Source organism: Manis javanica, chromosome 1 (genome assembly GCF_040802235.1).
Source record: "Manis javanica isolate MJ-LG chromosome 1, MJ_LKY, whole genome shotgun sequence".
Classification (NCBI taxonomy): domain Eukaryota; kingdom Metazoa; phylum Chordata; class Mammalia; order Pholidota; family Manidae; genus Manis; species Manis javanica.
In genome coordinates, this window is record NC_133156.1 from 19,145,190 (window position 1) to 19,172,013 (window position 26,824).

The 26,824-nt window shown below is 35.6% G+C and overlaps 1 protein-coding gene across 3 annotated transcripts in view; it reads left to right on the top strand.

Moving 5' to 3' along the window:
- Positions 1-26,824, top strand: part of NBEA (neurobeachin) — a 547,470-nt gene that overhangs the window by 245,164 nt on the left and 275,482 nt on the right. For all 3 annotated transcript variants that reach the window (XM_073229196.1, XM_073229216.1, XM_073229206.1), the window contains exon 34: positions 15,264-15,325. In XM_073229196.1, coding sequence (XP_073085297.1) covers positions 15,264-15,325 — 62 coding nt within the window. The remainder of the gene's footprint in view (positions 1-15,263; positions 15,326-26,824) is intronic.

Below are 26,824 nucleotides of genomic sequence, written 5' to 3' on the forward strand. Positions count from 1 at the left end.
CTGGTGCCAGAGAGCTTGACATAAAACACAGACCCCAAAACACCTGTGGAAGGAGAAGTGGTAGAACAAGTGAAATTGTTTTCTGTGGCCAAGTAGATTTCAGTAATTGGTTTTAATGATGGAAGACAAGGGTATAATTTATTTAACTTGAAACAAGCAAAAAAGCTAAAATTCGTTGATGATCTTACTCCAAAATTGTCTAAGGATTTTATTAGTGATGGTGATTGATAGTTTCTAACTTATGGTATTGCCCATGAAATAATATATTTCAGTACAATACTTCAAGATTTCAGTACAATATTTCAAACATATATATATATATATATATATATACACACACACACACACACACGTTTATTATGTAGGAGTATATACTATATCCCTAATACAAAATTTTGTAAAATGACAGTACAACACACACAAAAACAATGTGGATGTCAAGTTGGTCAGGTTTAAACTTGGCCAAGAAACAAGGACAGAAAAGTATATATTTGTTCATGACCACTATTGAAAGCTGTGGAAAGGTAAGAACAGTGACTGTGAAATACACATATTCTAGAGAAAAAAAGAAAGTAGATCCTAGTCATCCTTGGAATAATTTTGAACAGAAAGGAACAAAATTAAGATATGATAAAGAACCAGTAAGTCAGATGAAGGTTTACATAGAAAAGCCTGGAGCAGAAAGAACAAATAAGATCTTATTGAACAAGTGTAGTATTTAAATAAAGGTCTCATGTGAATAAGGAAAGACTGAAAAAGGACAGCTGAAAGACAGTTTCAACTCAGATAAGGAGTAAAAAAGTGAAGAGAAGCCACTGGCTTCATTTCCTTCATGCACTGCCTATCTTATCATTGTGAATTTGACACGCACTTATTAATGTAGTGCCATATAATTGTCCATTTTGCTAAGACAATTACCAGCCTTTACTGGGCCCATCATAAACGGAAGCACTTGAGGGCTACAGTTAAGGGCCTGTGAACTCACAGGAAGAGATTCTGTAAATGATTTTAATCTTTTGCTACCACTACATTCTGCTCTTGGCTCACCCAGTTTTCATTCTTATCTCCAAGTCCACAGTGAAATAGAAATCTGCTGCCTAAGTAACTGGCCAAGAATCTGTAGTTTTCTGTATCATTTCTCTTCCACTTTCACGCAACTACCCTTTGGCCCCAGGTTAGCCCAGTAAGACATGAAGGGAGGAAGGGCTTAGAACCATGGATAGTCAAGCCAGAGAGAACCACGGGTGCCCTTGAGTGCGGGGGTCAGCAGCATTTTTCCAGAGGGGGCCAAAAAAATAAATATTTGAGGCTTTGCAGCCATACCATCTCATAACTTCTGAATTTTGCCATTGCAGTGAGGAAATAACCACAGAAAATATGTAAGGGAATGAGCTTGTTCATGTTCCAGTAAAACTTTATGAACACTGGAATTTGAATATTGTATACATTTCAAGTGTCATGAAATGCTTTTATTTAATTTTCCTTCCCAACCAGTTCAAAATGTAAAAGCTATTCTTAGCTTGCACATAAAACCAGGGGGCAGTCCAGCTCACGTGATATTCAGACTGCAGATCGTGACCCACTAATGGTCCGTAAAGCACACTGTGACAATATTTTTAGCGTCACAGTGACATAGCATGGCATCCATAGGAGCATTGCACACAGTGAGAGGAAGTGCTGTTCTGTGGAGGATTTGTTTCAGCTCTGTGTACGGGATCACGATGTGAAATACTGCTTTAGGTCGTGTTAAAGTTTCAAAATCATCACTGTTCAACAGCAAACGTTTTTAGTATCAAGAAAGACAAGTGTCTTGGCTCAAGTCTATACAGCTATTTAGATTGTACACTAAAACCAGCTTTCAAATTTTCAGTCCCAAGCTTCTTCGAGTTAGTTAAAAACTGGAACCACATTAAAGAATTCTGTAGCTAATAAAATTGCCCAGTTCTGAGACCTCCGAGGAAATGCACATGTTAAAATACTTAGAAGTGTATGAACTAAGTGGGTCATTACTACATTCAGATAATTCATAGTATCCACCTACACTGAGTTTTAAATATCATTGCAGCTAAAGAGAATATATACAGACACACTCTCCTAGTTGGTGATCTCTGCTGTCCAGAAATGTGGTTCATTGTCTCTGGTTTCAGAGACCGAGGTCAGGCCCAGGCCATGTCACCCTTGACCGTCAGTCACCAGTCTGTCCTTCTCAGGTATCAAAACACAGCTTCCACATTACAGATGTCCCTTAATTAGGTAGCATTGCTAAAGGTTAGATGAACTCCGGATCACAGGAGAAGTAAGCGCTTTCTCCAGCAGCTCCCCAGAAACCTCATTTGCCAAGTGGCTATCAGTGGTCTCCTGTAAGTGTTTGCTAGCCCTCACCTCACACTATCCTATTTTTCCTATAGATGATTTCCATTTTATGATGTCCCTCAGAAATTATATACCTGTAAACTTATTACTTCTGGTCCCGTTATTGCAAAGAACAGTGGGAAAATGACTTTGTTTTTAGGTTTTCTGCTACACAGGGATGCAAACCAAGATTGTGTAAGTTCTTTCATACGTGGTGATATTTTGATGAACTATTATTCTTCTGTCTCAGCTTAAGTCAGTGGCTGTGTAAAGCTGATACCTTTGTGGACTTTTCCCGGAGGACAGACTTTTTCTGTATTTCCTTTAAAGTTTTCCCTGTCGAGTTGTTTGTTTTCACTGCTTTCTTTTGTACACGCATTACCTCTCCATGTAGAATTGGGACTTTTAATTTACTTTTGCTTGGTATCCAGCTAACTGAATTTACTGGACTGCATATAAAATAAATATAAACTCTATTGTACATAATAGAATCCATGAAAGCTGCAATTTAGAGTTGGGATAACCATTTTTAACTGCTGGAGGATTATTTTATCCTCATTCTCCATATGTAAATATCTGTACTGATGATGTATATTTTAATATCCATGCCTAAAATGGTGCTCTCTCTACTCAGTAGGGTTGTTCTAATTACACTAAATCCAACTAAAGATAGCCTTCTGAATATGCATATTATTTTAACTTTGAAACTAGTTCCATAAAAGGATTATACAGGTAGTTTCAACACCTATACTTTGCAAGATTTAAACTAGAAAATATTCTCCCATTAAATGGCTTTTCTTTCTACTTTTGCATGTTTCCATATGGAGAGAAATCTTGGGGCCAGACATGCTGTCAGGAAGAGAGGGAGTTAATTTATATCAAATTCTGTTTTACAAATTGAATAATATCAATTGAATTATTGCTGATCTTGGAGTGATAATCTAAGTCATTTTTTTCCTAAGAAATTAGTAACTCTGCATTACTTCCAATTAAATATTTCCTGTTATTACTTCTTAATTCCACCATTGTCTTATAATCACAGTAGAAATTCTTTTAATGACATCATTTATCTTGCTTACCAAGTCAATATCCTATAGTGTTCTGTGATAACTCATGGTCTCATATTAAACTGGAATTTATCAGTCTGTGTCCTCCATTAAAATGCAGGCTTCTCCAGCACATGCAACTTATATCTGTTTTGTATTTGGGCCTCTGCATATAGTAAATATGCAGTACTGTTCTTAGAGCTGAATTGTTGAGTGTCTACTTCTTGGAAATAACTAGCTCTCAGTTTTTGACAGACACTATTTATGGCCTTTTTACTTATTTTATTCCATTTGGTAGATTTTCCAGTCCACAGTATTTCAAAAGATAACTGTTGTTTATAGTAGATTTATACCAAGAAGACTAGGAGAAATAAAAGCACCACTTATTTTTAATTTATAAGCAGGTCTCATATTTTATGTCTGAATTGTTATATTTTAAGTTGCAAAGCAATTCACAGTCTGACTCTCTTACTGTATCACTATTGGATGGTATTCTAATATACCACCAAATAATTAGACTCCAAGATATGACTCTGAATTGCAGGTAGGTATGAGTTGTATGTAGGATTTCCTGATGTAGGCAAAACAATCTTGGTAATTCAATGACCTGTACTTTCTTATTTTATATAACACATGGCATATAATCCCAATAACTTATTGCTTGGATGAAATCATATGCTTATAATAATTTCTGTGACATTTGACAATATCTTCAATGTTGCAAAATTTAAGAAACTTCCAAGTTCTTCTAGGTTCCAAAAACTTGCTATTTCATCCCTGAAAATGAAAAACTAGATTGATTAGTCATCTGTATTTAATATTTTGCTCTAAATGGAGGATTCACTAAAGAAAATTCAGCTTGGGTCAAATTGGAGGATTTATTGTTTTGAGCACAGATCAGGTATTTTGTGAAAGTCTAATTTGTTTTTTCAGAGTACTTCAACAATTTAAGCCTGTAATTATTGGATAAAGTTAATGCATCCTGAGAATAAGTGAGGTTCACCTGACTGATTCATACTCGGTCCTACCTTAACCTGAAAACTTTTTTTTTTTGACTATCTGCCTTAATAACAGTAATTATCAAATAATTTCCTTTTATCACTTATTTTTCTTAGTTTTTATGCTTGACTTCATGAATGCATTATTAAAACAAGTGAACAAGTGGTAACATAGTATTTCCATGTTGCATTATGTTAAGGATTTGAAAGAACAGGACCCATTGTTTTTCTGAATCCAATAGTAAAGAACCTAACGGTATCTGCTACTACTAAACTTTAAATTTGTTCAAACTGAGGACCAAAAATCATAAAATGTATTTATTTGAGAATGTAAATAAAGGAAAGAGTTTGGATAGTTTTTGGAGCTAAAACTGCTTAAATTATGCATTTATACATACAGTGTTCAAAAAGGAGAATCCCATATTTTTTATAGGGTGTAAGTTCATTTATTTTTAATATGAAGGCATTAGTATAGACATTTTTATTTAATTGTCACTCTGCATGTGACTTAATTGTATAGTATTTAATGGGTTTTTTTCTCCTCTTTCAATTATCAATATTCCTTGAAATGGTTAAACCTCATATATCATTCTTAATACTCCATTGGGACCAGACTTTTTCTTGAGTAATGTCAAAATTTGAACCAAAGTTCAGTACTTTTAGAATTTGGTTGAGGCCTTGTAGAATTTGCAGGAGCACAGGGAGAAGAGAAGAAGGTCGGTGCAGGGGAGTTAAAGGCATAACAATTGTTTCTATAATTGAGTTTAACCCAAAGAGAATTGAGGGGTCCAGATGATTTATGGTAGTGAACATGTCTCTTATTTCCTTATTCTGTCCTTATTCAGAGCTGTTGTGATTAAATCAGGAAGTCACGAAAAGGGCAAGACACTTAGGTTAATCTCTTGTGTACTAGAAAGTTGAGTCCAATACTATGAATAAAAGTGTTTAATGAAAACCTCAAAAATAATTATTGTGAGTTATTTTGAGACGAAGTGCTTTGCTGTCGTTGTTCTCAGTCTGACCGTCTCTACACTTCTTCATAAATATATTACCTTTGTAACCGAGCTGTAGCCCCTTGCAGTCAAGGACTGTGTCATCTCTGTGTACACAGCAGTGACTTGCTTACAGTTCCTTAAGTCAATTATTTAAAGGAAAATATCTCAAGAGACAGCCAACTCAAAACTTAATTAATCCCAAGTGATTTGGAAAATATGTATTTTTTTTTAGTAAATGTAAATGAAAAATGGTACTTCAATGGAATGTGCAAACAGAGCTTAATTTCACATGGAAACAGGAAAAAAGTGACATTGGACAACAAGAATTGGCTGGCAAGAATATTTCCCCTGATGTAATGTTTCTGGTGGGCTAGCACAAACATGATTTCTGAAGCATAAGTAACAAAAGAACAAATTTGGGGCAATGTTCCACACTTAATAGGTGTTTACAGTAATGCCATGAGAATATTCTCTTCAGCTCAGCCCATGTTACAGTCAGGTCACTAGTCAATATCTATGTAGCAACTGTCACTATAGCTTCATTTTTTCTTGTAATTTATCATTCTGTGAGAGAATCATCTATGAAAAAGTCTTAGGAATTTCAGCTCAACCATTATGCAAAAATTCTTAGCAGAAGAAAAACTTACTACAGAAAAAATATCCATAGTCAGTAAGATTCCTAGGCTGTATCAACACAATGACCAAAAAATCCTTAAAAAATCAACAACAACAAAAACAATTTACTGAGCTTATTTCAATGAATCAGTGAAAGTGACTGGGTAATGTGTTAACTTCAGTTACAGTTAATTTTGTTTCTGAGGCATCTAAACATTCTAGATTTACAGTTTAAAAGCACTTAGCCAACCATTCCCACACAGGAATAGATTTTTAGTTCTGAACAACGGAGAAAGACAAAATACCAAATTCCTTTGAAATGGCAATTAGTGTTAATGTTAATTTTTCTGTGAATCTTCTGAAATGTTTCATGTAAGAAAGTACCAATAATTTCTGACTTTTAAAAAACTAAGTCACATTTCTTTTATTTCACTAAATGCCTGAAATCCCTTATGGTAATTCAGGTATTTGGGGATTTAAGAACTGTCATAGGTGGCTATATGACTATTTCATAGTATCTTCAGGGGAGACTAGGAAAGCTCATGAGTCAAACACATTAATATCCTGGTGTAATACATAGATATGTTCACACTAAATGGAAAAAGACTACAAGTAACATCACGTTGCAGACACACGTCGCCATGCGGCCGGTTCCATTCCTGACCAGAGCAATAAAGCAAATACCATGATTAAGTGAGTTAAATGAATTTGGTTTCTGAGACATGTAAAAGTTAATGTTACCCTCTCCTATAGCCTATTAAATGTGTAATGCCATTATGTCTATAAAAACAATGTACACACCTTAATTAAAAATAGTTTTCAGCTAAGAAAAGGTAGCCACTCTCTGAGCTTTCAGCAAGTCCTGTCTTTGTGGCAAGGGGCTTGCCTTGATGTTGAGGACCGCTGGCTGATGAGGGTGGTGGTTGCTGAAGGCTGGGGTGTCTGTGGCCATTTCTTAAAATGAAACAACAATGAAGTTTGCTGAATTGATGGGCTCTTCCTTTGATCAGCAATTTCTCTATAGCTTGTGATGCTGTTTGGTAGTGTTTTACCCTCAGTAGAACTTCTTTCAAAAATTGGGCTCAGCCCTCTCAGCCCCTACTGCTGCTTTACCTACGAAGTTTATGTAACTTAGTAAAAGTTAATGTAATTCCAAATCCTTTGTTGTCATTTCAACAATCTTCAGAGCCCCTTCACCAGGAGATTCCATCTCAAGAAACCGCTGTCTTTGCTCATCCATAAGAAGCAGCTCCTCATCCACTGAAGTTTGATCAGGAGATGCAGCAATTCAGTCACATCACTTCCAATTCCAGTGCTCTTGCAGTTTCCACCACATCTGCAGTGACTTCCTCCACTGAAGTCTTGAGCCCCTCAAAGCCACCCCTGAGGGCTGGAATCAACCTCTGCCAAACTCCTATCAACATTGATATTTTGACCTCTTCCCATGAGTCATGAATGTTTTTAATGGCTTCTAGGATGGTGAATCCTTTCCAGAAGGTTTTTAATTTACTTTCCCCAGATCCATCAGCAGAATCATGATCTATGGCAGCTCTAGCCTTACAAAATGTATTTTTTAAGTAGTAAGACTTGAAAGTTGAAATTACTCCTTGATCCATGGACTGCAGAATGGATATTGTATAGCAGGCATGAAAACAGCATGAATCTCCTTGTCCGTCTCCATCACTGCTCTTGGGTGATGAGGTGCCTTGTCAGTAAGCAATTATATTTTGAAAGGAATATTTTTTTCTGAGCAGTAGGTCTCACAGTGGGCTTAACTCTCAGGAACCCACGTTGTGAGCAGATGTGCCGTCACCCAGGCTCTGCCGTTCCATCGGTAGAGCGCACGTTGAGTCAATGGAGCATAATTCTTAAGGAACCCAGGATTTTTGGAAGGGTCAGTGAGCATTGGCTTCAACTTCAAGTCCCCAGCTGCATTAATTAGCCCCTAACAAGAGAGTCAGTCTGTCCTTTGAAGCGTAAAGCAGGCATTGACTTCTCTCTAGCTGTGAAGATCCTACAAGGCTTCTTCTTCCAATAGAAGGCTGTTTCATCTACATCAAAAATTTGTAGACACCATCGTGAATATCTGAGCCGGTCTTCTGGAAGACTTGCTGCAGCTTCTCCATCAGCACTCCCACTTCGCCTTGTACTTCTCTGCTACGGAGACAGGTTCTTTCCTTAAACCTCATGAACCAACCTCTGCTGGCTTCTAACTTTTCCTCCTCACCTCTCTCAGCCTTCACTGAATTGAAGAGTTAGGGCCTTGCTCTGGCTGAGGCTTTGGCTTAAGGGGATGTTGAAACCGGTTCGATCTCCCATCCGGACCACCAACACTTTCTCATATTAGCAATAAGGCTGTTCCTCTTCGTTACCATTCATGTGCTCACTGGACTAGCACTTTTAGTTTCCTTCAACAGCTTTTCCTTTGCTTCCACAACTTGACTAATGGTTTGGCACAAGAGGCCTAGCTTTCCGCCTCTCCCAGCTCTCCACAGTCCTTCCTCGCTCAGCTTAATCGTGTCTAGCTTTTGATTTAAAGTGGGAGACGTGCACCTAACTCCCCCTTTCCCTTGAACACTGAGAGGCCCCTGTAGGATTATCAATTGGCCTCACTTCAGTTTTGTTGTGTCTCAGAGAAGAAGGAAGCCCAAAGCGATGGAGAAAGGAGAAGAACAGCCAGCCGGTAGAGTGGTCAGCACACACGCAGCGTCTGCCAGTGTTTGCCCCCTTTTACAGGCACGGTTTGTGGCCCCTCAAAACAATTACAAGCGTAACACCCAAGATCACTGATCACAGATCACCGTAACAAATATAGTAATAATGACATGTTCACAGTACTGGGAGAATTACCAAAATCACAGATAGGAGATGAGCAAATACTGTTGGAAGAATGGCACCAGTAGACTTGCTTGATACAGGGTTGCCACAAACCTTGAATTTATAGAAAAGTGCAGTATCTGTGAAGTGCACTCAAGTGAAGTGCAATAAAATAAGTGCTTGTGTTCAGGGGAAATTCTGCTGATAAACCCGAGTTTGCGGCAGTCTTAATTTAAAGCTTTTTTCAGTGCCTTTTGAATTTTGGATTTATAAAACGTAGACACAGTCATTTTCTCTGCAATTTAAAAATATCTGTAGATGTATATGTGAGCATGTGTGTGTGCATATGCACATATGTGAACCTTGGGATGAGTGAGTCGTTTTATTAGAAGATAACCATGTGCATTTGTGCATTTTCTGCGGCTGCTTTTGCACCATAATGGCAGAGTTGAGTAGTCATGACAGAAAGTTAGGGCTGCCCCAAAGCCTAAAATGTTTTATCTGAGCCTCTGCAAAAACAGTTTGCTGACCCCTGATAGATGTGATGTCTCCAGAAGCTTCAGTTTTGTTCGTATTCTAAAGATAATGAGGCTGCCCTAACTTTGTGGTAAACTTAGTTTTTAGTGAACTAAAGTAAATGAAGAGTGAATTCCCACTGCAGTATTTTGAGGGTTTTTCTTTTTCAGGTAAAATTTATAATATACAAAGCTATAATGGTTTAATTTACATTTAAAAAGTATTTTCTTAGTAAATGAACTTAATGTCATTTTCATTTCTTTAAGGCAATATTCCAATTGTTTCCATTTGTAATGCAGTTTTAAAGCCTCCAAAAATAACATGTAAGCAAATCTTAAAATATCTCATCAGAATAGTGAGGAATACTACCTATACATATATTAATGTTAGTTGTAGCAATAATAGTAAAACTTCAAGCCATAATTGTTATTTCAAAGGATGTTTAGTATTGATTTTTGTTCAGTTTAAGATTTTGTTTAATAAGGAAGACACCCCAATTGCTCAGTTTCCTAATTTTTAAGTTTTTGTCTTTGATAAGTTCAGATGACTTAAATAATAGCACTGAAAGTAATTTTTTTACAGACAAGAGTATATCACAGCGATGAGATAGGAAAATAAATTGTATGTTTCACATAAAAAATAAAACTGGTTAAAAAAATAGGGAGTTGCTACTATGCTGAAAGGGATAAATAAACATTGCAGAAGTCATAAAAGATAAAATGATATTCCTCGTCTTTTTGATTTGCTTTACTGCCACTTTGATTTTATGAAAAATGTAACCGTAGTACCTGCTTTTGTTAAAAAAATCTGAAGGGTACTTTCTTTTATGAGAGAAGGCAGAAGGTGAAAGTAAGGGTCAGCGTTGGGTTTGCAGGTTTGCAGCAGCCACTACAGGGCAGCGCGCTCCCCAAACCGTGAGAGGGGCCCCGCCGAGCCCCACCCCCGGAAGGCACTACATTCAAATTTTTCTTCCATATAAATTAACAGTAATTGCTACTTCACTTTCTTCCATTTCAGCTTGCAAAAGATTTCCTAGGAACGCTTCGATTTCAGGTACCGCGACAATCCTGTGTGCTGTATAGTTAGAGTGCTTCATGTTAAGGCGAAGACTACATAGAACAGTGGGTTTCAATAAATGATTAGCTGTACATCACGGAAGCGAAAGCAGGGCAGCACGGTGAGCGTGCGAAACGTGTTCCAAGATCTGTAGTTCTTAGTCAACGTTTGTTACTAAAAGGAAATTTTCAATTATTTCAGTGCTATTGATATCCACGAACTTTGGAATTTTAAAAAGTTAAAATCACTAGAGAGTTATTTAAAAACTAGATAGTCCTGGGCAGACTTGATTTTTTTTAATTCAAACCATCAAAATAGTCATATCTCTTTGATGGAAAGTATAAATTGGTGTATTTTATTGTGAGGAGAAACAGGGGAAACTCAGTGGTAACACTGTTCTGGTAAGAAGGGGACGGGTACTCTGCCAGGGAGATTCATAAAATTTCCAGTTATATTTTCTTCAATATCGTGTTATCTGTGTGACTTATTTACATCTAGTAAAGAGTTACAGCATCCATACCTAAAAAAAAAAATCCTAAAGCTCAAAATTAATAAAATTTAGAGCTTAAACTCACGCGACAGAGTGTCCAGTGCGGCTCTGCTTGCTGCCTGCCTCTCCATCCCCAGTAAACAGTCCAACTCATTTTACTAAGTATTTCATGTTTCTACTTCTAACACCTCTGTCACCGCAGATGGCCTTCCCTTCTTGCGTTCTCTGGCCCAGCTGCGCCCACATCACCCAACTCACATGTCCCATTCCCTGTGAATTCTCAGAGCAGTTGCTCACTTCCCTGTCCATGCTGCTAACACTGTATTCTTCATGTATCTCCTGTGAGTCTATGTCATTATTTGCTTACTCATCTGTCCACTTTCCTCACATTTTTCTCTATCAACTGCAGTAGTTATTCAGTGAATATGGTTTCTAGATTTACTCGTGGAATTGATATTTATCGAGAATATACCCCGAGCGCTGCCTCGTCACAGATGCCTAGGGGCCTCCCCTCTTGGCACAGGGCTCTTGCTGAAAGCGACTTCTGACGTCACTTAAAAGATGAGTCGCACAAGTCTGATTCCTTGCTTGTCCCTGAAGTGCTCCATGCCCTTCACCTCCTGCTACAGATGTAATTTCTCCACATTGTTTTAAAGCTTGAGGGCTCTTAATTCGATCTTACAATTCTACAGTTACACAAAGTCAGATGCGCACATTGTCCCACAGGAGTCCGACCTCTCCGCATTCAAACAGCATCATGTGGCTTCCGGTCTTCCTTGTATGAAAGAAAGTCAGTTTTGTCCCACATGTCAAAGCTTTAACTTCGCACTCATTTTTCAATGTAGTGGGTTTTGGTATTTTTATGTTTCTGTGTTTTTCTTTTGTGGCAAGGGAATATAGTTCTGAAAATAAAACGAATCTCTTTCCTCTAGGACAGAATGCCAGTGTGTGGATGACTATCCCCATTTACTCAACTATACCATTCTGTGTGTGCTGCCTGGATCTTGGCCACCTCAGAGTTGTCCACCTCATTAATCTTCTCCAGTACTGGTATCTAAGCCACCCAGTCAACCTTATCGTTCAACAGTGTAATTCAGACTATATTCAAAAGCTCTTTCTAGACAGCTTTCCTCACTGTTGTAAAACCTCCCATGTGTAGAAGCCTTCTTTGGTTATGTTTACTGTTATTTTCTGCTCTTCATTTTATACTGCTAAGCTAGTGTGGTATACAGTACTAGGCTGGCCTTTCTAGTCAGAATATTATCCTAGTAAATGTCTCTTTGCCAGTGAAAATGGTCTATTCACTGATCAATACTTCTAACTAGCTTTTTATTGGAGAGGCACATATGTACAGCTGCTTTGGGGGCTGCTTCTTAATGGACAAGTCAGGAAAAGCTCTCTTGGCATGGGAATACCATACCTGAACCTTAGTATTGTTTCACCACTTTGTGACTTGCTCTAAATTCTTCCTCTTAACTTTCAAAACCATTTATAATTTTATTTCTTCAGTCTGTGACTATCTTGAATTTTACCCTAATCCTTCAGTCCCACTTTCAAACTTGAATCATCATCGTGTAGTCTTAAGCATCATTTCCCCAAGCACTGAATGTTGTTCTAGACCTTTTTTGTTCCCCTTTCCCTCTGTACGTTTTGCAGGCAGTAATGTTTTGTCTCCATGTCTGACCAACATACGCTCTCCTTTCCAAGAAAACTGTCAGATCATACAAATTGGAATTAACCGGTATGGCCTTTCTCATAGTCACAGATCACCATCCTGTTACTGTCAAAGTATTTGTGTTGTTTTGAAGCAAACATAAAATGAGCTCTCAAACTAGATGACTTGAACTCAGAACCCAGTTCCAGCACTTACTGAATGAAGTACTTGGGCCATTCTCTGAATCTTCATTTTCTATCAGTCACATGAGGGAATAACAACCAGTTCAAAGAATGGCTCATAAAAGATAAAGCTCTATGTAAATGTTAGGTAATCTTAGATCTGAATTAAAATAAGCACTTGGAAAGGTGTAAATAATGTTTTATGCATTGCTGTAAACTATATACTTTGCTAACACTATATACTTTGCTCATATGAGGATATATCAAATGAGTTGCTTTGATTATGAATTTCTTGTAAGATATAAGAAGAAAACTCAACCTGTATGAGACATACATTCATAAAATCTGCATATTTTATGCATATGCTTATACAGCCTGAGTTATTTATACCATCACTAGGTAAATTTGACTTTCTTCCACTTATAATTAAAGTCATAAAAAAAACCATGTTTAGTACTGACATCTTAAATTTTCAAATATGGGTGTTTTATTTAAAAAGTGTGCAAGGATAGAGTGCATCAGACAATGCTTGCATTTTCATTATTCCTAATAAAAACTTCTGTTTTACTAATACTTTTGTTAACACTCAGAAATAGTTCTAACTAAAGTGATAATATGATTTTTGAAGGTTGGTAAGTCTTCCAAAATTGCCTCTTATTTTCTCATTCTCAAGGTTAGTTTTTTTCCTTTCCTTCTATTTTGAGGAGAATCTACTAGTTCATTCTGTTCAAAACTTAAGTAGACAAAACATATTAATAAAGGTGAGGGTCTGTAGAGTTGAAATCATCATGGCGTTTTCAGAGTATTCAGAGTAGTATTGATAAGTTGTGGTTTTGCTATCCTATCAGTTTGTTACAATTTCCTTTGAATGCAGTGTAGATGGAGCATTTGTTTACATTTTTTAATAGTCTTTATAAAAATTATGAATATTCATGTTCCATAGTAGTTCTTTAGAACTTCATTTAAAAAATTCTGTGAGAAATGAATGTGATTGCATGTTTTTTAAAACTTTTCTTTAAATTTATATATTTACAAACTAACATGCATAATATGTGGTGAATAATTCTTAGGCATTGTTTATATAGCCTTAGTCTAATCGTTCTTTATATATATGGCCTCACAGTCTAAAATCTAAGAGAATATGGAGTAAATATCTTAATTATGATCCTTTTGCCATAGTCCTTTGGCCTTTTACTTAGTTTTTGTCAGAATTTCAAATAGTTGAGTAGCCAACAGGTGACAGATGTCACATTAATCTTTCTCACTCTAATCTTTCTCACTCCGTAGCTCCTGAGCATGAGAACTGCTGATCAATTACAGCAATTTTCTCTTAAATGAGATTTTCACATCTGCCTCTCATTTCATTTGTCAACTGTCTGCCCAAAGATCTGATAAGATGGAAACTAGTGCCTTTTTACAACTTGTTCTGTCGTCTGTACAATAAGGATAGAGTTGTAAACAGAGTGTGCAAAAAAGGGTATTTATCCACTACCTGCAGTAAATACACATGCTAGTGACTAGAAGGCATTGGAGACTTTATTGAGATCACAGTAGGTGGTTTCTCTTCAACTTTCCATTTAGGAACAACTTACGTGAGACCGTGGCATTTCTTACTCTGCAATGTCTTCAGTACATGTGTCTTCATATTTTTAAAAAAGTGTATGGAGTTAATTTTTTAAAAATCTGTGACAAACTTTTAAGTGTATTTTGCATTAGGGAACATCATCTTCAACACACTCTCCTCCAGAGAGCTCATGAGTCCCTGGGAACCTCTTCCTCTGTGTCGCCACTTTAACTACCGGTCATGATCCCCTCTAAGTCTTCATGAGTAATTATTGTTTCAACTGTTCATAGGAAGAATGTTTTCTTAGCTACAGAATGAGAATAGTATGTCACACGTAAATGAAAACCAAAGGAGACATGTACATAAGACAACTAACGGTGCCCAGCACATAGTAAGGGAACAATAAGTACTAGTCATTATTATGTACATGTTATGCCTTTGAATTCTTTTTTGTTCTCATGTCTGTTCAGACATTTGCAAGCAGAACAATGGAAGATTTGTAAATAAACATAGCTTCATATGTTAGTTGTGTGAAATTCACTTTTTAATATTTTAAAAATCATTTAACCATTAACAACCTATGGGGAATTCATCTATTCGTAAGTTATTTCAGTTTGGTCTTTTGGAAGAAAAACCAGGCAGATCTTCAGTGCCTGGGGACAGTCACACAGCAGATGTCCCCGGAATAAACAGCGCTCACTAGCTCATCGACTTCGTTGACTGCTCCTGCCGTGCTTAAATATAAGGGCCTTGACCACATAAATAACCCAACCATGGAGTCAATTTTTATATTTTCCATGTCTTCTTGAGTATCTGAATATTTTTCATTAATGCTATAAAAATATATGTTAGTTCATTTTATTTTAGGAGTTCCATTTTAAAGAAAGTTTTTATAAATTTAAACTGTGTAAGGAATGAGCTTGGAATGATGCCCTCTGCCACTGTGATCTCACCTGTCCCAACCCCTCTCTGTCGCAGGCCTCGTGTGCATGAAGTCCAGCACGTCTGTGGTCGAGCTGGTCATGCTGCTTTGCTCTCAGGTATGAAATGGATTTCACTTGATCACATCAAACCGCATGAGATCTGTTAAGGTCACTAACAGAATGTGTGTGCACGCATGTGCATATGTTTTTATATTTTTTAAACTTCCAGTTATCATGCCGTAGATGAAAATCATTTACATCGAGATACACGTTAATGTAGATGTCTTACCATGTAAACATTGTTTAGCCTCCCTCGCCCTCCTTCCACTGTCTTTAGCTCTTATTCTTTCCCATCCTCCCCATCCTTCCATTGTTCCCTACTTCTTATCTCTGTAAGGATATATGTGTGTGTAAGACTTGCTACAGATCTTCTGATACCCTTCTCTATAGCCACTTTCTAAAAACAATACAGTACTGTTGATGATTTTGACGTTGATTGTTACATGGTCTCTTTTCTCTCTTCAGAGATATTGAACACTGAGTTTTTTCATGCTGTAGCCAAAATGTAAAATAGAGTTCATTAGTGAGGGGTTTTTGATATAATACCTTACTGTTTTCTTTTTTTTTGAATCTTATATATTTAGGTGTAAATTCTAAAAATCAACTGATGCTATTTCCCACTGATAATCAGAATTTAAAATAAAATTGTAATTGTGGGTTTTGTTTCTTCTTAGCAATTATAAGTAAATGTGTGTGTTGTATGCGTGTGTGTGTGTATATGACATTTTTTCTGATAAATAAAATAGAGACCTAATGGTCTTTCTTCTCATTAATTTTTCAAGTCTCCTAGTGAACCTGATTTCATATAAGTATTAAAATGTTTTTAATATAAGAACAAAAAAAACAGCTTATGGACATTTGTAAGAAATAGTTATTACATTTCTCCCTAGTTTCCTCAATAGAAAGAAACAATACATCTAAACAGTTTCTAGCCACTGACTTTTGAGGTCTGCCTCCACCCTCAGCTAACTCCCGAATAAATAACAATATGGCTTCAATTGTTCTATAAATACCAGCAAAAACGAGACAACCAAAACTTACCTACTGATTTCCAGTCTTCAGGTTTACTTTCTTCAAGAATATATTCACAGGGAAATCACGAGGTCCATGTCCCCCTTTGCAGCCAGGAAGAATATAAATAAGGAAGAAGTTAAAGAAAAATAACATCTGTGCAGTTCATCTGCAGGGCAGTTGAAAATTGTGACCTAATGCTCGAGTCTTGAGTTCGAGAACCATTCAAGAGCTCTGTCTGGACCTTTTAGGTTTTTGATAATGCACATGTTTAAAAATAAAGGATTTTATGGAAAAAAAATAGCATACACTTCCTTCTTCCTTAGCTCTGGGTTTCCCTGCAGTTCAGAGAAACAAAGAGGAATGTAGCACTAGGGTCTGGTGTCTTTGATGGCCTCATCATCTAATCATAGGCTTAACATTACTCATTCTCTGGCTCCAGGAATTCCTGCCATTAAGGGCCCTAGAGATGAAACTTTGCCTCCGATATTGATTGAAAGGAAGAGTGAGAAATTTAAGCTCTCTCTGCAGTGCACTTCCCTTCCCTGGTTCAGCAAAGCAATATTATAAACATGTCTCTCAGTTGATTTTTAAGTTGAATATTTTAAATAATTCAGAGTGCATTAAAATATTGCAACGGATTAATCGACTCGCTGTATCTTATTTAAGAGACTTCAATATGTATGTTTGTAAAAGAAAAATAGTTCCAATCGTTGTGTTATATTCTGTTAAACTGAAATGTTGCTTTCCATGAGATAGTTTTAAGGAAATGAATGAGTAATCATCCTTCATTACAACTCAGGTGGGAGGAATTTACTATTCTGTGAGATGAGCTTACAAAACCATCTTTGTGGATCATTAATTGTTCCAAAGACGTAGAAAACTTTGGTTTTAAGGACACAAAAAAATGGACGTGTCTTTCAAAGGTTATTAAAATAATCTGCCATTTTTCTCTACTACTCAAATTCAAGATGATTCATATCCTATTTTCACCCATTAGCAGGATGCCCATAGCAGTAGCAGACTTCTGAGACAGAAAAATAAATATAGTTAATGATGCTTTGCAGAGTGCTTGGCATAGCCCTCCCCAAAGCTGGGCTCTCCTCCGCAGGCCTTAATGCAGCTCTTTGACAGTGGAGCTGCTCCCTGTAGAATTAGCGATGTTCTGTAGGCTGTTTTTGTGCCAAAGCAGAAGGCAGTCCTGAGGAGTCTTTAAAACTGCACAGTTCTGAGTTGTCTTTCTGCTTTATTTTACAGTCAGCCTTTTGCAAGAATTGATAGCTCCATGTAGCTATGATGAGCAGTTACTAGTAGTGCTGATAAAATAGTTGAAAATCTGAACGAATCACTATTATGAGACACTATCTGTATATATTTCTTTTCCTACATTTAGGAAATACCACTGAGATACTTTCCAAACTGTGACTAATTCTTGGTTAAAATAAAATTTCAGTTGCAAATGGAATTTTCCAGTTTATTGATTTGCTTAAAATGTGCTTTGCCTTTTTTCTAATTGAGATAACCTACTGCAGGATACAATTTTGCTTGGAGAGAGTAGGTAACAGCTAGTTGAAAAGTAAAAGAAAATGCAACATTCCTTGTAGCATTTGTTTTCCTTTCACTTGCTACAACACATTAGATGCTCTTATTTTATGCTTTTCGTTTCAGAAATTTCATGTTAACTACATATTAGTAAGAATATCAGCCTTTCTTTCCTTCTTATCTGACCTCTTGAATAAACTCACTATTGCTAGTGGTTTGTGTGCAAAATATGGTCTAAATTTACATGAGATCATATTACAAGTGTCTGAAGGTACTTGTCAAGGATAATTCAGTTCATATGGACAGCCTTTTAAGACATGCCATCCAGTCTACCCCCCAGTGGACTTTAGGTCTCTGTAGAAAACATATAATGTTTTAAGAAGCTATTAGCATTATCATTCTATTTCATTTATTCTTCCATAAATATCCAAAACACTTTTTTACTGTACTTTGGATATTTTTCTTTTCCGTGTAGGCCTTATGACACAAAAGCCAATTGTAAGAATTAACCGTTTATTCTTCTCCTTCAATTTGTATTAAAGTTGCAGTAACAGTATGCTTTTTTAAAATTGTTTTCTGTCATTTAGAAGTAAAATGAACTGATGTACAATAATTAATATTATATATTGTTTTGACAAAATCAGTGCTTAGTCATTTAGGGGCAGTGTTTCCTGTAGAGTTCATTATTCTATCACAGGATCATTATATATTGTATATTGTCTTCTGTCAAACTCTTCTTTTAAGTTTTACAATCAGATTTGTTTGAGATGCTTTATATTATTCTATGTATTCTAATGTATTTTCCATGACATTATTCTGAATGTATTGTGTTCTTTGATGAATAGCAGATTTAGTTTTCAGTAAACTTTTTTAGGTACTATAATAGTTTCTAATTATTTCCAGATTTTTTTTTTTTTGGTTTAGGAAGTCTCCATCAGAGGTACTTCAGGAAAAATTGAGTGATGTTATCCCATAGGATTTCTTTAAGTTTTCATAAGTAAAGCTTAGCAGATGTCACTTGCATTTTTCTGTGCCTTCTCTGTCAATAGAAGATGTTTTATAAATTGAGAAACTTTTATGTAAAAAAATAGCATCTCTCAGTATTAACTACTCTCTGACTTAAAGTACTGATTTGCAAATGTATGCTTAATAAATCATTTTCATTCTCATTAAAAATCCCCAAAACCATGTGACATAAAGTAGAATTCAGCCTTGCAAGTCCTTTAGGATTTGTGCATGAAGTTACTAACATAAATTATTTAGTGGTTTTGTTTACCTTTGTTCTTTTCGGTATACTTCATATACTGAATTAAAAAAATTTTTAGTGACTTGACTGATGAGATCAGGGCCATAATCCAGGACTTCTAAACACCATGCTTACAAAAGGACCGCAACTGAAGAACAATCTTCCTTTCTCAGATGATTTGCACTTTGAACATTTCCATTTTTCTTTTTTTCCTCCAATTTGAGACTGCTTAAGTCAGATGGCACAAAGAAAAAGGACTGTAATAAACCTAAGATTGAGGGACAAGACCTAGAAAAGATGCATGTGGAGGCCTGCTAAAGCCTATTTGTTCATGAGTACTCAGTATTGAAAGGATTTTTGGTGTAAATTATAAAAAAGATTATAATTGTAAGAAAAATAGGGATAGACTAGATTATTTTTCAAGCATCTTTGGAAATGAGAAATCCAAATTATAATGAAATTATGTCACATTTAAATTACTTATTTAGTGACTGCTTTTTACATTTTAGCCTTGTGATGGTTCCTAAAGATTTATTGATACATTCTTCCACTCCTTAAGGAGTCTAGTGTTACCTGGGAAACGTGCCTCTTTGTAGCTGAATTTGAGATCAATGAATAATAAAAAATTGCACCGTAGTATTTTAAACTGAGTATTAACAAATACTATCTATGGTTCAGAAAATTTACTCCTATAAACTAACAAGATTATTGAGGGAGGCTTTTTTGAGATGGACGAGAGATGGACTCGTTGAAAGCAACAGACTTTGTACACAGCATAGGGAAGGAAGGCGAGTTAGTTAGGCCAGGGACACAGTCTGAGCCAAGGTCCCAAGACAAAAAAACCTCCTACCTGCCCAGGCCAGCGACCAGCCTCATCCAGAGGACGTCGGAAATGAGGTGGCTGGAAATAGTTTTATTAGGGTGTATTATTTGAGATGTAAGGAATTACCATTTCCAGGCAATACATGCAACAGTATTTCTTTGAGGATATTTTTAATATAAAATATTATATATAGTATATGAGTAAGATAGAATTGAGGTTGACAAGTTTCTAACTCACAAATAGTATTGAGTAGTTCATGGTATCTGCTTTTACAGTTTCTGCCTCTATTTTTGAAAGGAGTAAAGCTACTGTTGCAAACCTGAACAGCTAGCAAATCCCTGCCCCGCTCTCTGGGTGATGCCTGGCCCCAGCTCTCATCTGTGGTGTAATGTCTTCTCTGAGTTAAAGGAGCAGATTGGGCATTTCAGGGGTTTTGGAGTTGCTATGATCATATCATCTTCCTTGTCATAAAGTTTGTATTATTTGCTAAATATAAATTTTTAAAAGGTAAGCAGATTGAGAATGTGGTGACACAGAGAGAGTATTGTCAACATGGGTCATAACAAAAGTTTTAAATTCTTTGAAAATAAGGAGCCAATTATGTAGTAAAAATGTAGATAATTTGAAGAAAAAAGAAAGAGGATATAAATATGAAATGATAAGAAAATTTCTATTTAATGTACCTTGGGGAGAATGTCCACTGAACAATTGCAACAGGAAGACAAACTGAAATATCTAATATCTGTATCTTCCCAATTATTTATACCAACCCTCTATGAAAATATAATAAAAAAATCTAAGGAGCACCTTACTCAAATTACTTTTGATCATTTTCATGTGGCCTTTTACTGTTTATTTTATTTCAACTCCTGAAGTTAATGGGTATAATAAATTTTTAGTCAATCACCTCTATGTTGTAAAATTTTCTTCTAATCTATCTGTATATATGATACTCATGCGTGATATGGCACTTTTATCCTTGTGTATTAATGAGTTCATACCCAACCCAAATTACAAACAGAAGGATAATGATGGATGAACAAAAGTTCTGAGCTCACGTATGGGAAAATGGTAAAACAGGAAAGAGAAACAGGAGTCTTTTTCTCACATCTGAATTCTGACAATTCACTTGAATTGGGACTAAAATCAGTAAGCCTTGGCCACCTGTAGAATAATCTTTATGAGTGCTATAGTTTCTGTGTTGGAGGAGAAGGAATGTAGCATATTCTGAGGCACACATTTCTCTGCATCACTGGTAGACCGTCCCCCTGATCAAAAACCCCTTTCTGTAGTTTCCTACAATTTCCACCCGCTGTCCTTTCTTCCCAGTTATCTTGGCTTGTTTGTTTTCCCCCTGTTTCTATTTTTCTATGTTTACATTATATAAATTCTTCAGGCACATTACAGCAACTCTGAAAACTGGTGACAACAGTGGTATATATTTCACAGTCCCACCACTATGACCCATTCTCTTGGTTTCTGGTGGATTGTTTTTTCCCTTTTGGCCTGCGTATTATCTCAACATACTTTATTTTCACTAGCTGTCATGGCACAAGTCATTGTCTCTGTCCTCTTCTTCTGTCATTGTGTATTTCCTCATGATTATGTTTGTATGGCTTTTTGTTGTGTAAATACTCATAGATTCACAGGAAGTTGCAAAAATCATGCCAGAACCATATACCCTTTCCTAGTTTCCTTCTATAGTGCCCTATAAATGTAATACGGTATCAAAACCAGAAAAATGATATTGGTTACAACACTCTTAATTAAACTACTGACAATACTCAGCTTCCACTCTTTTTTACAGGTGTTCATTTGTGTGTGTAAAATAGATCAATGCAGTTTCATTTCTTATATCGATGTAAACACCATCACCACTAACAAAAGACAAAATTATTACTATTACCTCCTATCTTCCCATTATTTCAAACTCTTTTCTTTCATTAAGTTTTTCTGGGTTATTATTATATGATTCTAATCACCCACTTGGCATTTGAAGTATATATATCTAGACAGTAAATACAGGTACCCTTTGACATGTTTTGATTGAATGCTCTTATAGAAGATAAAGGCTTGATTTTCTGTGTCTATTACATTGGAATTTCTTTTAGAATAAGCACCATGTCCAGTATTTCCTCTTTTGGAAGCATTCCATTCAGCCAGTGGGGGAACTGAGTATTGTATATTCTCAGCAGTATATTCATCTAACATTTACTGAGAGTATTTAAAATTATAGAGTGTATAAAACTATCCAGAAGAAAAGACTACTTAAGGATGATGCCAAGCTTTAAAGTCTTCTAGGGTGACTTTATGGATATTATTCATTTCAGTTATGCTACAAGTTTACACCCTAACAAAGTTCATTTTATTTTTCTGTTGGTAGTGATGACTTCTGTTTTGCTTACCACAATGTCATCCATGCCTAGAATAGTGTCCGGGACGTAGTATAGTTATTAATTACTTATTGAGTTAATTCATGAGTAAAAGTAAACATACAGTCCTCAAGTTGATTTATGTACTTTTATTGGAGTTGATCTATGTATTTTTATTGGAGTAAAAAAAATACATAACATAAACTGTGCCATTTTAACCATGTTTAGCGTACAATTCAGTGACGTTAATTATATGCACAGTGTTGTATAGCTATCAACATTATTTATTTCTACAAGTTTTTGACAGCACAGAAAAACAACAGAAAAAAAGCTCTGTACCCACTGAGCAGTTTCATTCTCCGCATCTCCTTGCCTCAGACACTGGCACCTCTCACCTGCTTTTTGTCTCTATAACTTATCTCTGCTCAATATCCCACATAGGTGGAATCACACAGTATTTGTCTTTTTGTGTTGGTGTATTTTGTTTAACATCATGCTTTCACTGTCCATTCATGTTGTAACATGTGTCAGAACTTCATTGATTTGTATGATTGACATGCCGCTCTGTGAACAGGATCCCATTTTGTTTATCTACTCTTCTTCTGATGGGCTCTTCGTTATTTCCACCTCCCAGCTATTATGAGTAATGCCGCTGTTAACATTGGCCCACAAGACTCTGTGCCTCTGTTTTCAGTTCTTCTTGACATAAGCCTAGAAGTAGAATTGCAGAGTGATGTGGTACTTCTGTGTTCAACTTTTTGAGGAGCTTCAGTTTTCCATAATGGCTGCACCATTTTGTATTTCCATGAGGAACGAACAGGGGTTCCAACTTCTCCACATCCTCTCCAATACTTGTTACTATTTTCTTTTGGTTGTTTTTATTTGTGTTTTGTTTTAAAGTATGGCCATCCTCGTGACTGTGAAGTGGTATCTTGTGGTTTCGATTTGCATTTCCCTAATGACGAATGTTGTTGAACATCTTTTTATGTACTTATTGGCCATTTGTACATCCTCTTTGAAAAGTGTCTATTCAAGTCGTTTCCCATTTTTTATTGGGCTTTTTATTGTTAATTGAGTTGTAGGTGTTCTTTATTTATTCTGGATATTAAATCCTTAATGAGCATATTTTTGGCAAAGAGTTTCTCTCATTCTGTGAATTATTTTCATTCTCGGCATCCCTTGATTGACAGAAGTTATTAATTTTAGTGATAGCCAATGTGTCTACTTTTGTTATTGCTGCCTCTACTTTTAATATCATATTTTTTAAACCCATGGCCAAATCCAATCTCATAGATATTTGTCCCTGTATTTTCTTCTAATAGTTTTACAGTTGAGCTCCTAAGTTTAGATCTTTGCTCCATTTTGAGTTAATTTTTATATAAGGTGTGAGATAGGAACCAACTTCATTCTTTGCATGAGACATTCAGTTTTCCCAGCAACATTTGTTGAAAAAACTTTTCTTTTCCCATTTAATAGTCTTGGTATCCTTGTTGGAAATTAATTGAGCATAGATGCTTGCAGTGATTTCTAATGCAAAAGTAGTTTCTGTACATTAAAAGGAAAACAATGTGAAGATAATATAAGGCTAAATAAAGTTTCCCCTTACCTCATATTTTCACTATCCAGGTGTGATGATAATTAATCATTTCACTTGTATCCTTTCAAACTGTATTTCCACAAATAAATGCAAATTATTTCTCTTGTTGTTAGTAAAATAAGCCATAATGGCTATTATAACAGAAATAATTTATAAATCTCTTTGCTGATTCTAGAACAGCACTAATACAAGTATAGCCACATATAATTTTAAATTTTCTAATAACCCCATTTTCAAAGGTAAAAGAGAAACAAGTGACATTAATTGTAATAACATATTTCATTTAACATAAATATAATTTTAATATGTAATCAATATAAAAATAATGAGATATGTTACATTTGTTTGTTTTGTACTCAGTCTTTCAAATCAGGGATATATTTCATACTTAGGACACACATCAGTTCATACTGGCCACGTTCCCAGTGCTTGTAAAAAACCACATGAGACTCGCAGCCGCTGTATTGGTTAGCACACCTCTTACCTTGTCGGTGTGAGTATCTGTGCTTTTTTTTTCTTAATGCTATTGCAGTCCAAAGGTAGAACAAGCTGTTTCAGAAGCCCAGAATATTACAGATCGTCAAGGAAGGATCAGCTCATTGTATGTCACATATTCTTGCACTGGGTTTAAAAGGATGGTGTCTAAATTTCTCCATGATGACCTTCTTATTGATTTATACTTCGTGAAGTCTAACAAGGTCTTACCATTCAAGACTTAATACTGGAAGGTCCCTCCATTCTAAAGTGGTAGCATAGATAAGTGGCATAGAGCAATTTATTATTTTGCCAAGGCATGAATTTGAGGTCATATGAGCTATAAAGTTCGTAACTGGGAGTGAATTTACCAAGCAGACAAGATGATGCTGACAGGTTGACGCAGCGTGGCTGTTGCCTAATTTATTCTTGAAAATCAGGCTGTTTTCATAATTGTCTTTTGCTGTGGGATAGAGGATAAGCCCAGGTGGTAATATGAGTGCGTACAAAGGTCTTGGAATGTACATCCTGAAAAATATTAAGTGTCTACTGTATCTTTAGGTTATTTATTAAAATATTTTGAGAAGCTAAGTTAGTAGCTTAATAATATCCAGTGCTTCTGTGACATGCCTGAATGCAGGCTAGAGCTCTTGATACTAAGTGGTATAATGTCCTTTATATTTATATTTTCCTATGTCTTTTTCTTAAGTCATAAGGTTTTAAGGATCACTGATACACCTGTTCTTAGCTCTAAAATAATGTGACATAAAAATACCATCACCAAAAAGTGATACCAAAGTACAATATAACTTAAGCAAAATGGTAGCATGTCTGTCACAACCCAGACATGTAGTAAGCTCTTAAGAAATATGGTCTGTTGAATAAATATAAATTATCTTTTTTATGATAAATCATACAAATTAGGGAAAGGCCGTCATTGTTCTTTCATTGATTACAGTCCCCAATACAGGATTTTGTTTTATTGTTTCAAAAGTTCTTACCCAATCAAACCTTAATTTCAAGAACTGAAGTTCTTCAAAACCAAATTATTATCAAATCTGAAGCTGCATATGGCAAATGCTTTTTTAAATGTTGCAATTGGTTTTAGTTTTAATTTTTTTTATTTAAAAAGTCACAAATCTTGAAGCTCTATTTCAAAAACCCTATTCTAGCTTCTACTGTACCCTTACCTATTTAGGTCTTAAAATATGAAACATTTTGTCTGTTTTCTTATTCAATAAGTTATTATTTCTTGGTTTCTTCTGATCATTTCTGTTAGCAGATGTTTTCTCACCTGGGAGGAAATATCCTCAACCACACAGAAACAGGCTTCTATGTTGTGGATATTCATACTTATAGGAAACACTCTGTTTAAAAAATATTGTCTTGTAAAACAATCTGTATTATTTTTCATTAAAAATACACACACACACACGTATAAAGTAAGAATATTTGTAATAAAAAGTTGTGTTAAGTTTATTTTTGTAATAAATCTAAGATCCTCGGAAACCTCCTTATATTTCTTTTTATATGATATGCTGACTTTTCTTTTAGTAACCAACTATATATATTTCTATATTACCTGATGGTTTTCCTATGGTCAACCTTCATATCAATAATCTCTTTGAAGGGACCACTGATTACTCATTTCTACCATTCAGTTTTTCCTATAAAGCTTTTAGTAAGAGGGTCATAAAAATAAGTAATAAATATGAAAAAAAAGATACTTCAAATACTTGTGTATATATTTTCATTAGCTTATCTTTTGAATTGTTGAAAACATTACTCATCTCTGTTTTTTCTCTCTACGTATTTTTTTTAGTTCAGTTCTTGTACTTATTAACTTCTCTAACTTATTGCACAAAATTTATAAGCATGCCAGTTGTAATGAGCATTCATTATGAAAATGGTAGAGGAAATGCCTACTTCTTTTCGTGACAGTTAATGATAAGTAGACATAAAGGATATAAGAAGTATAAAATCAATTCTGGAGTCCTAGAAGACTTAAGATCTCAATTTATCCTCCCATTTTACCTTGAAATATTTTCCATATTTTTAAAGATTTTGAGATAGATTGATTCTCTAAGGACATTAAATTGGTTTACTTAATTGTATAAAAAGCAAGAGAGAATGAGAAATGGGCATTGAGCTGACATAGAGGAGGAAAATCTGGTGGGGAAAATAATTATGTCCTGGGTCTAAGATTTCTACTAGGTCATCTAACTTCCATAAAGTGATTGTGGAGGGAACATGGGGATTTCATTGTCATCCTTCTGGAACCTATTTGTCTTCAAAGTGCTTAGTTTCAAAGGATCCTTAACTTGATACCCAATTCTCTGAAAAAGTCCTTCATCTTGAGGAAATTTTATGCATCCACGTAGAAGAGTTAAAATTTTGTGACAAGACTGTCTAAAGACTTGGCAGCTTTCTGCAGACATTCAAACCCAGTTTAGTATGTTTCCCCATGAAGATGAAAATTTGATGCTTATGT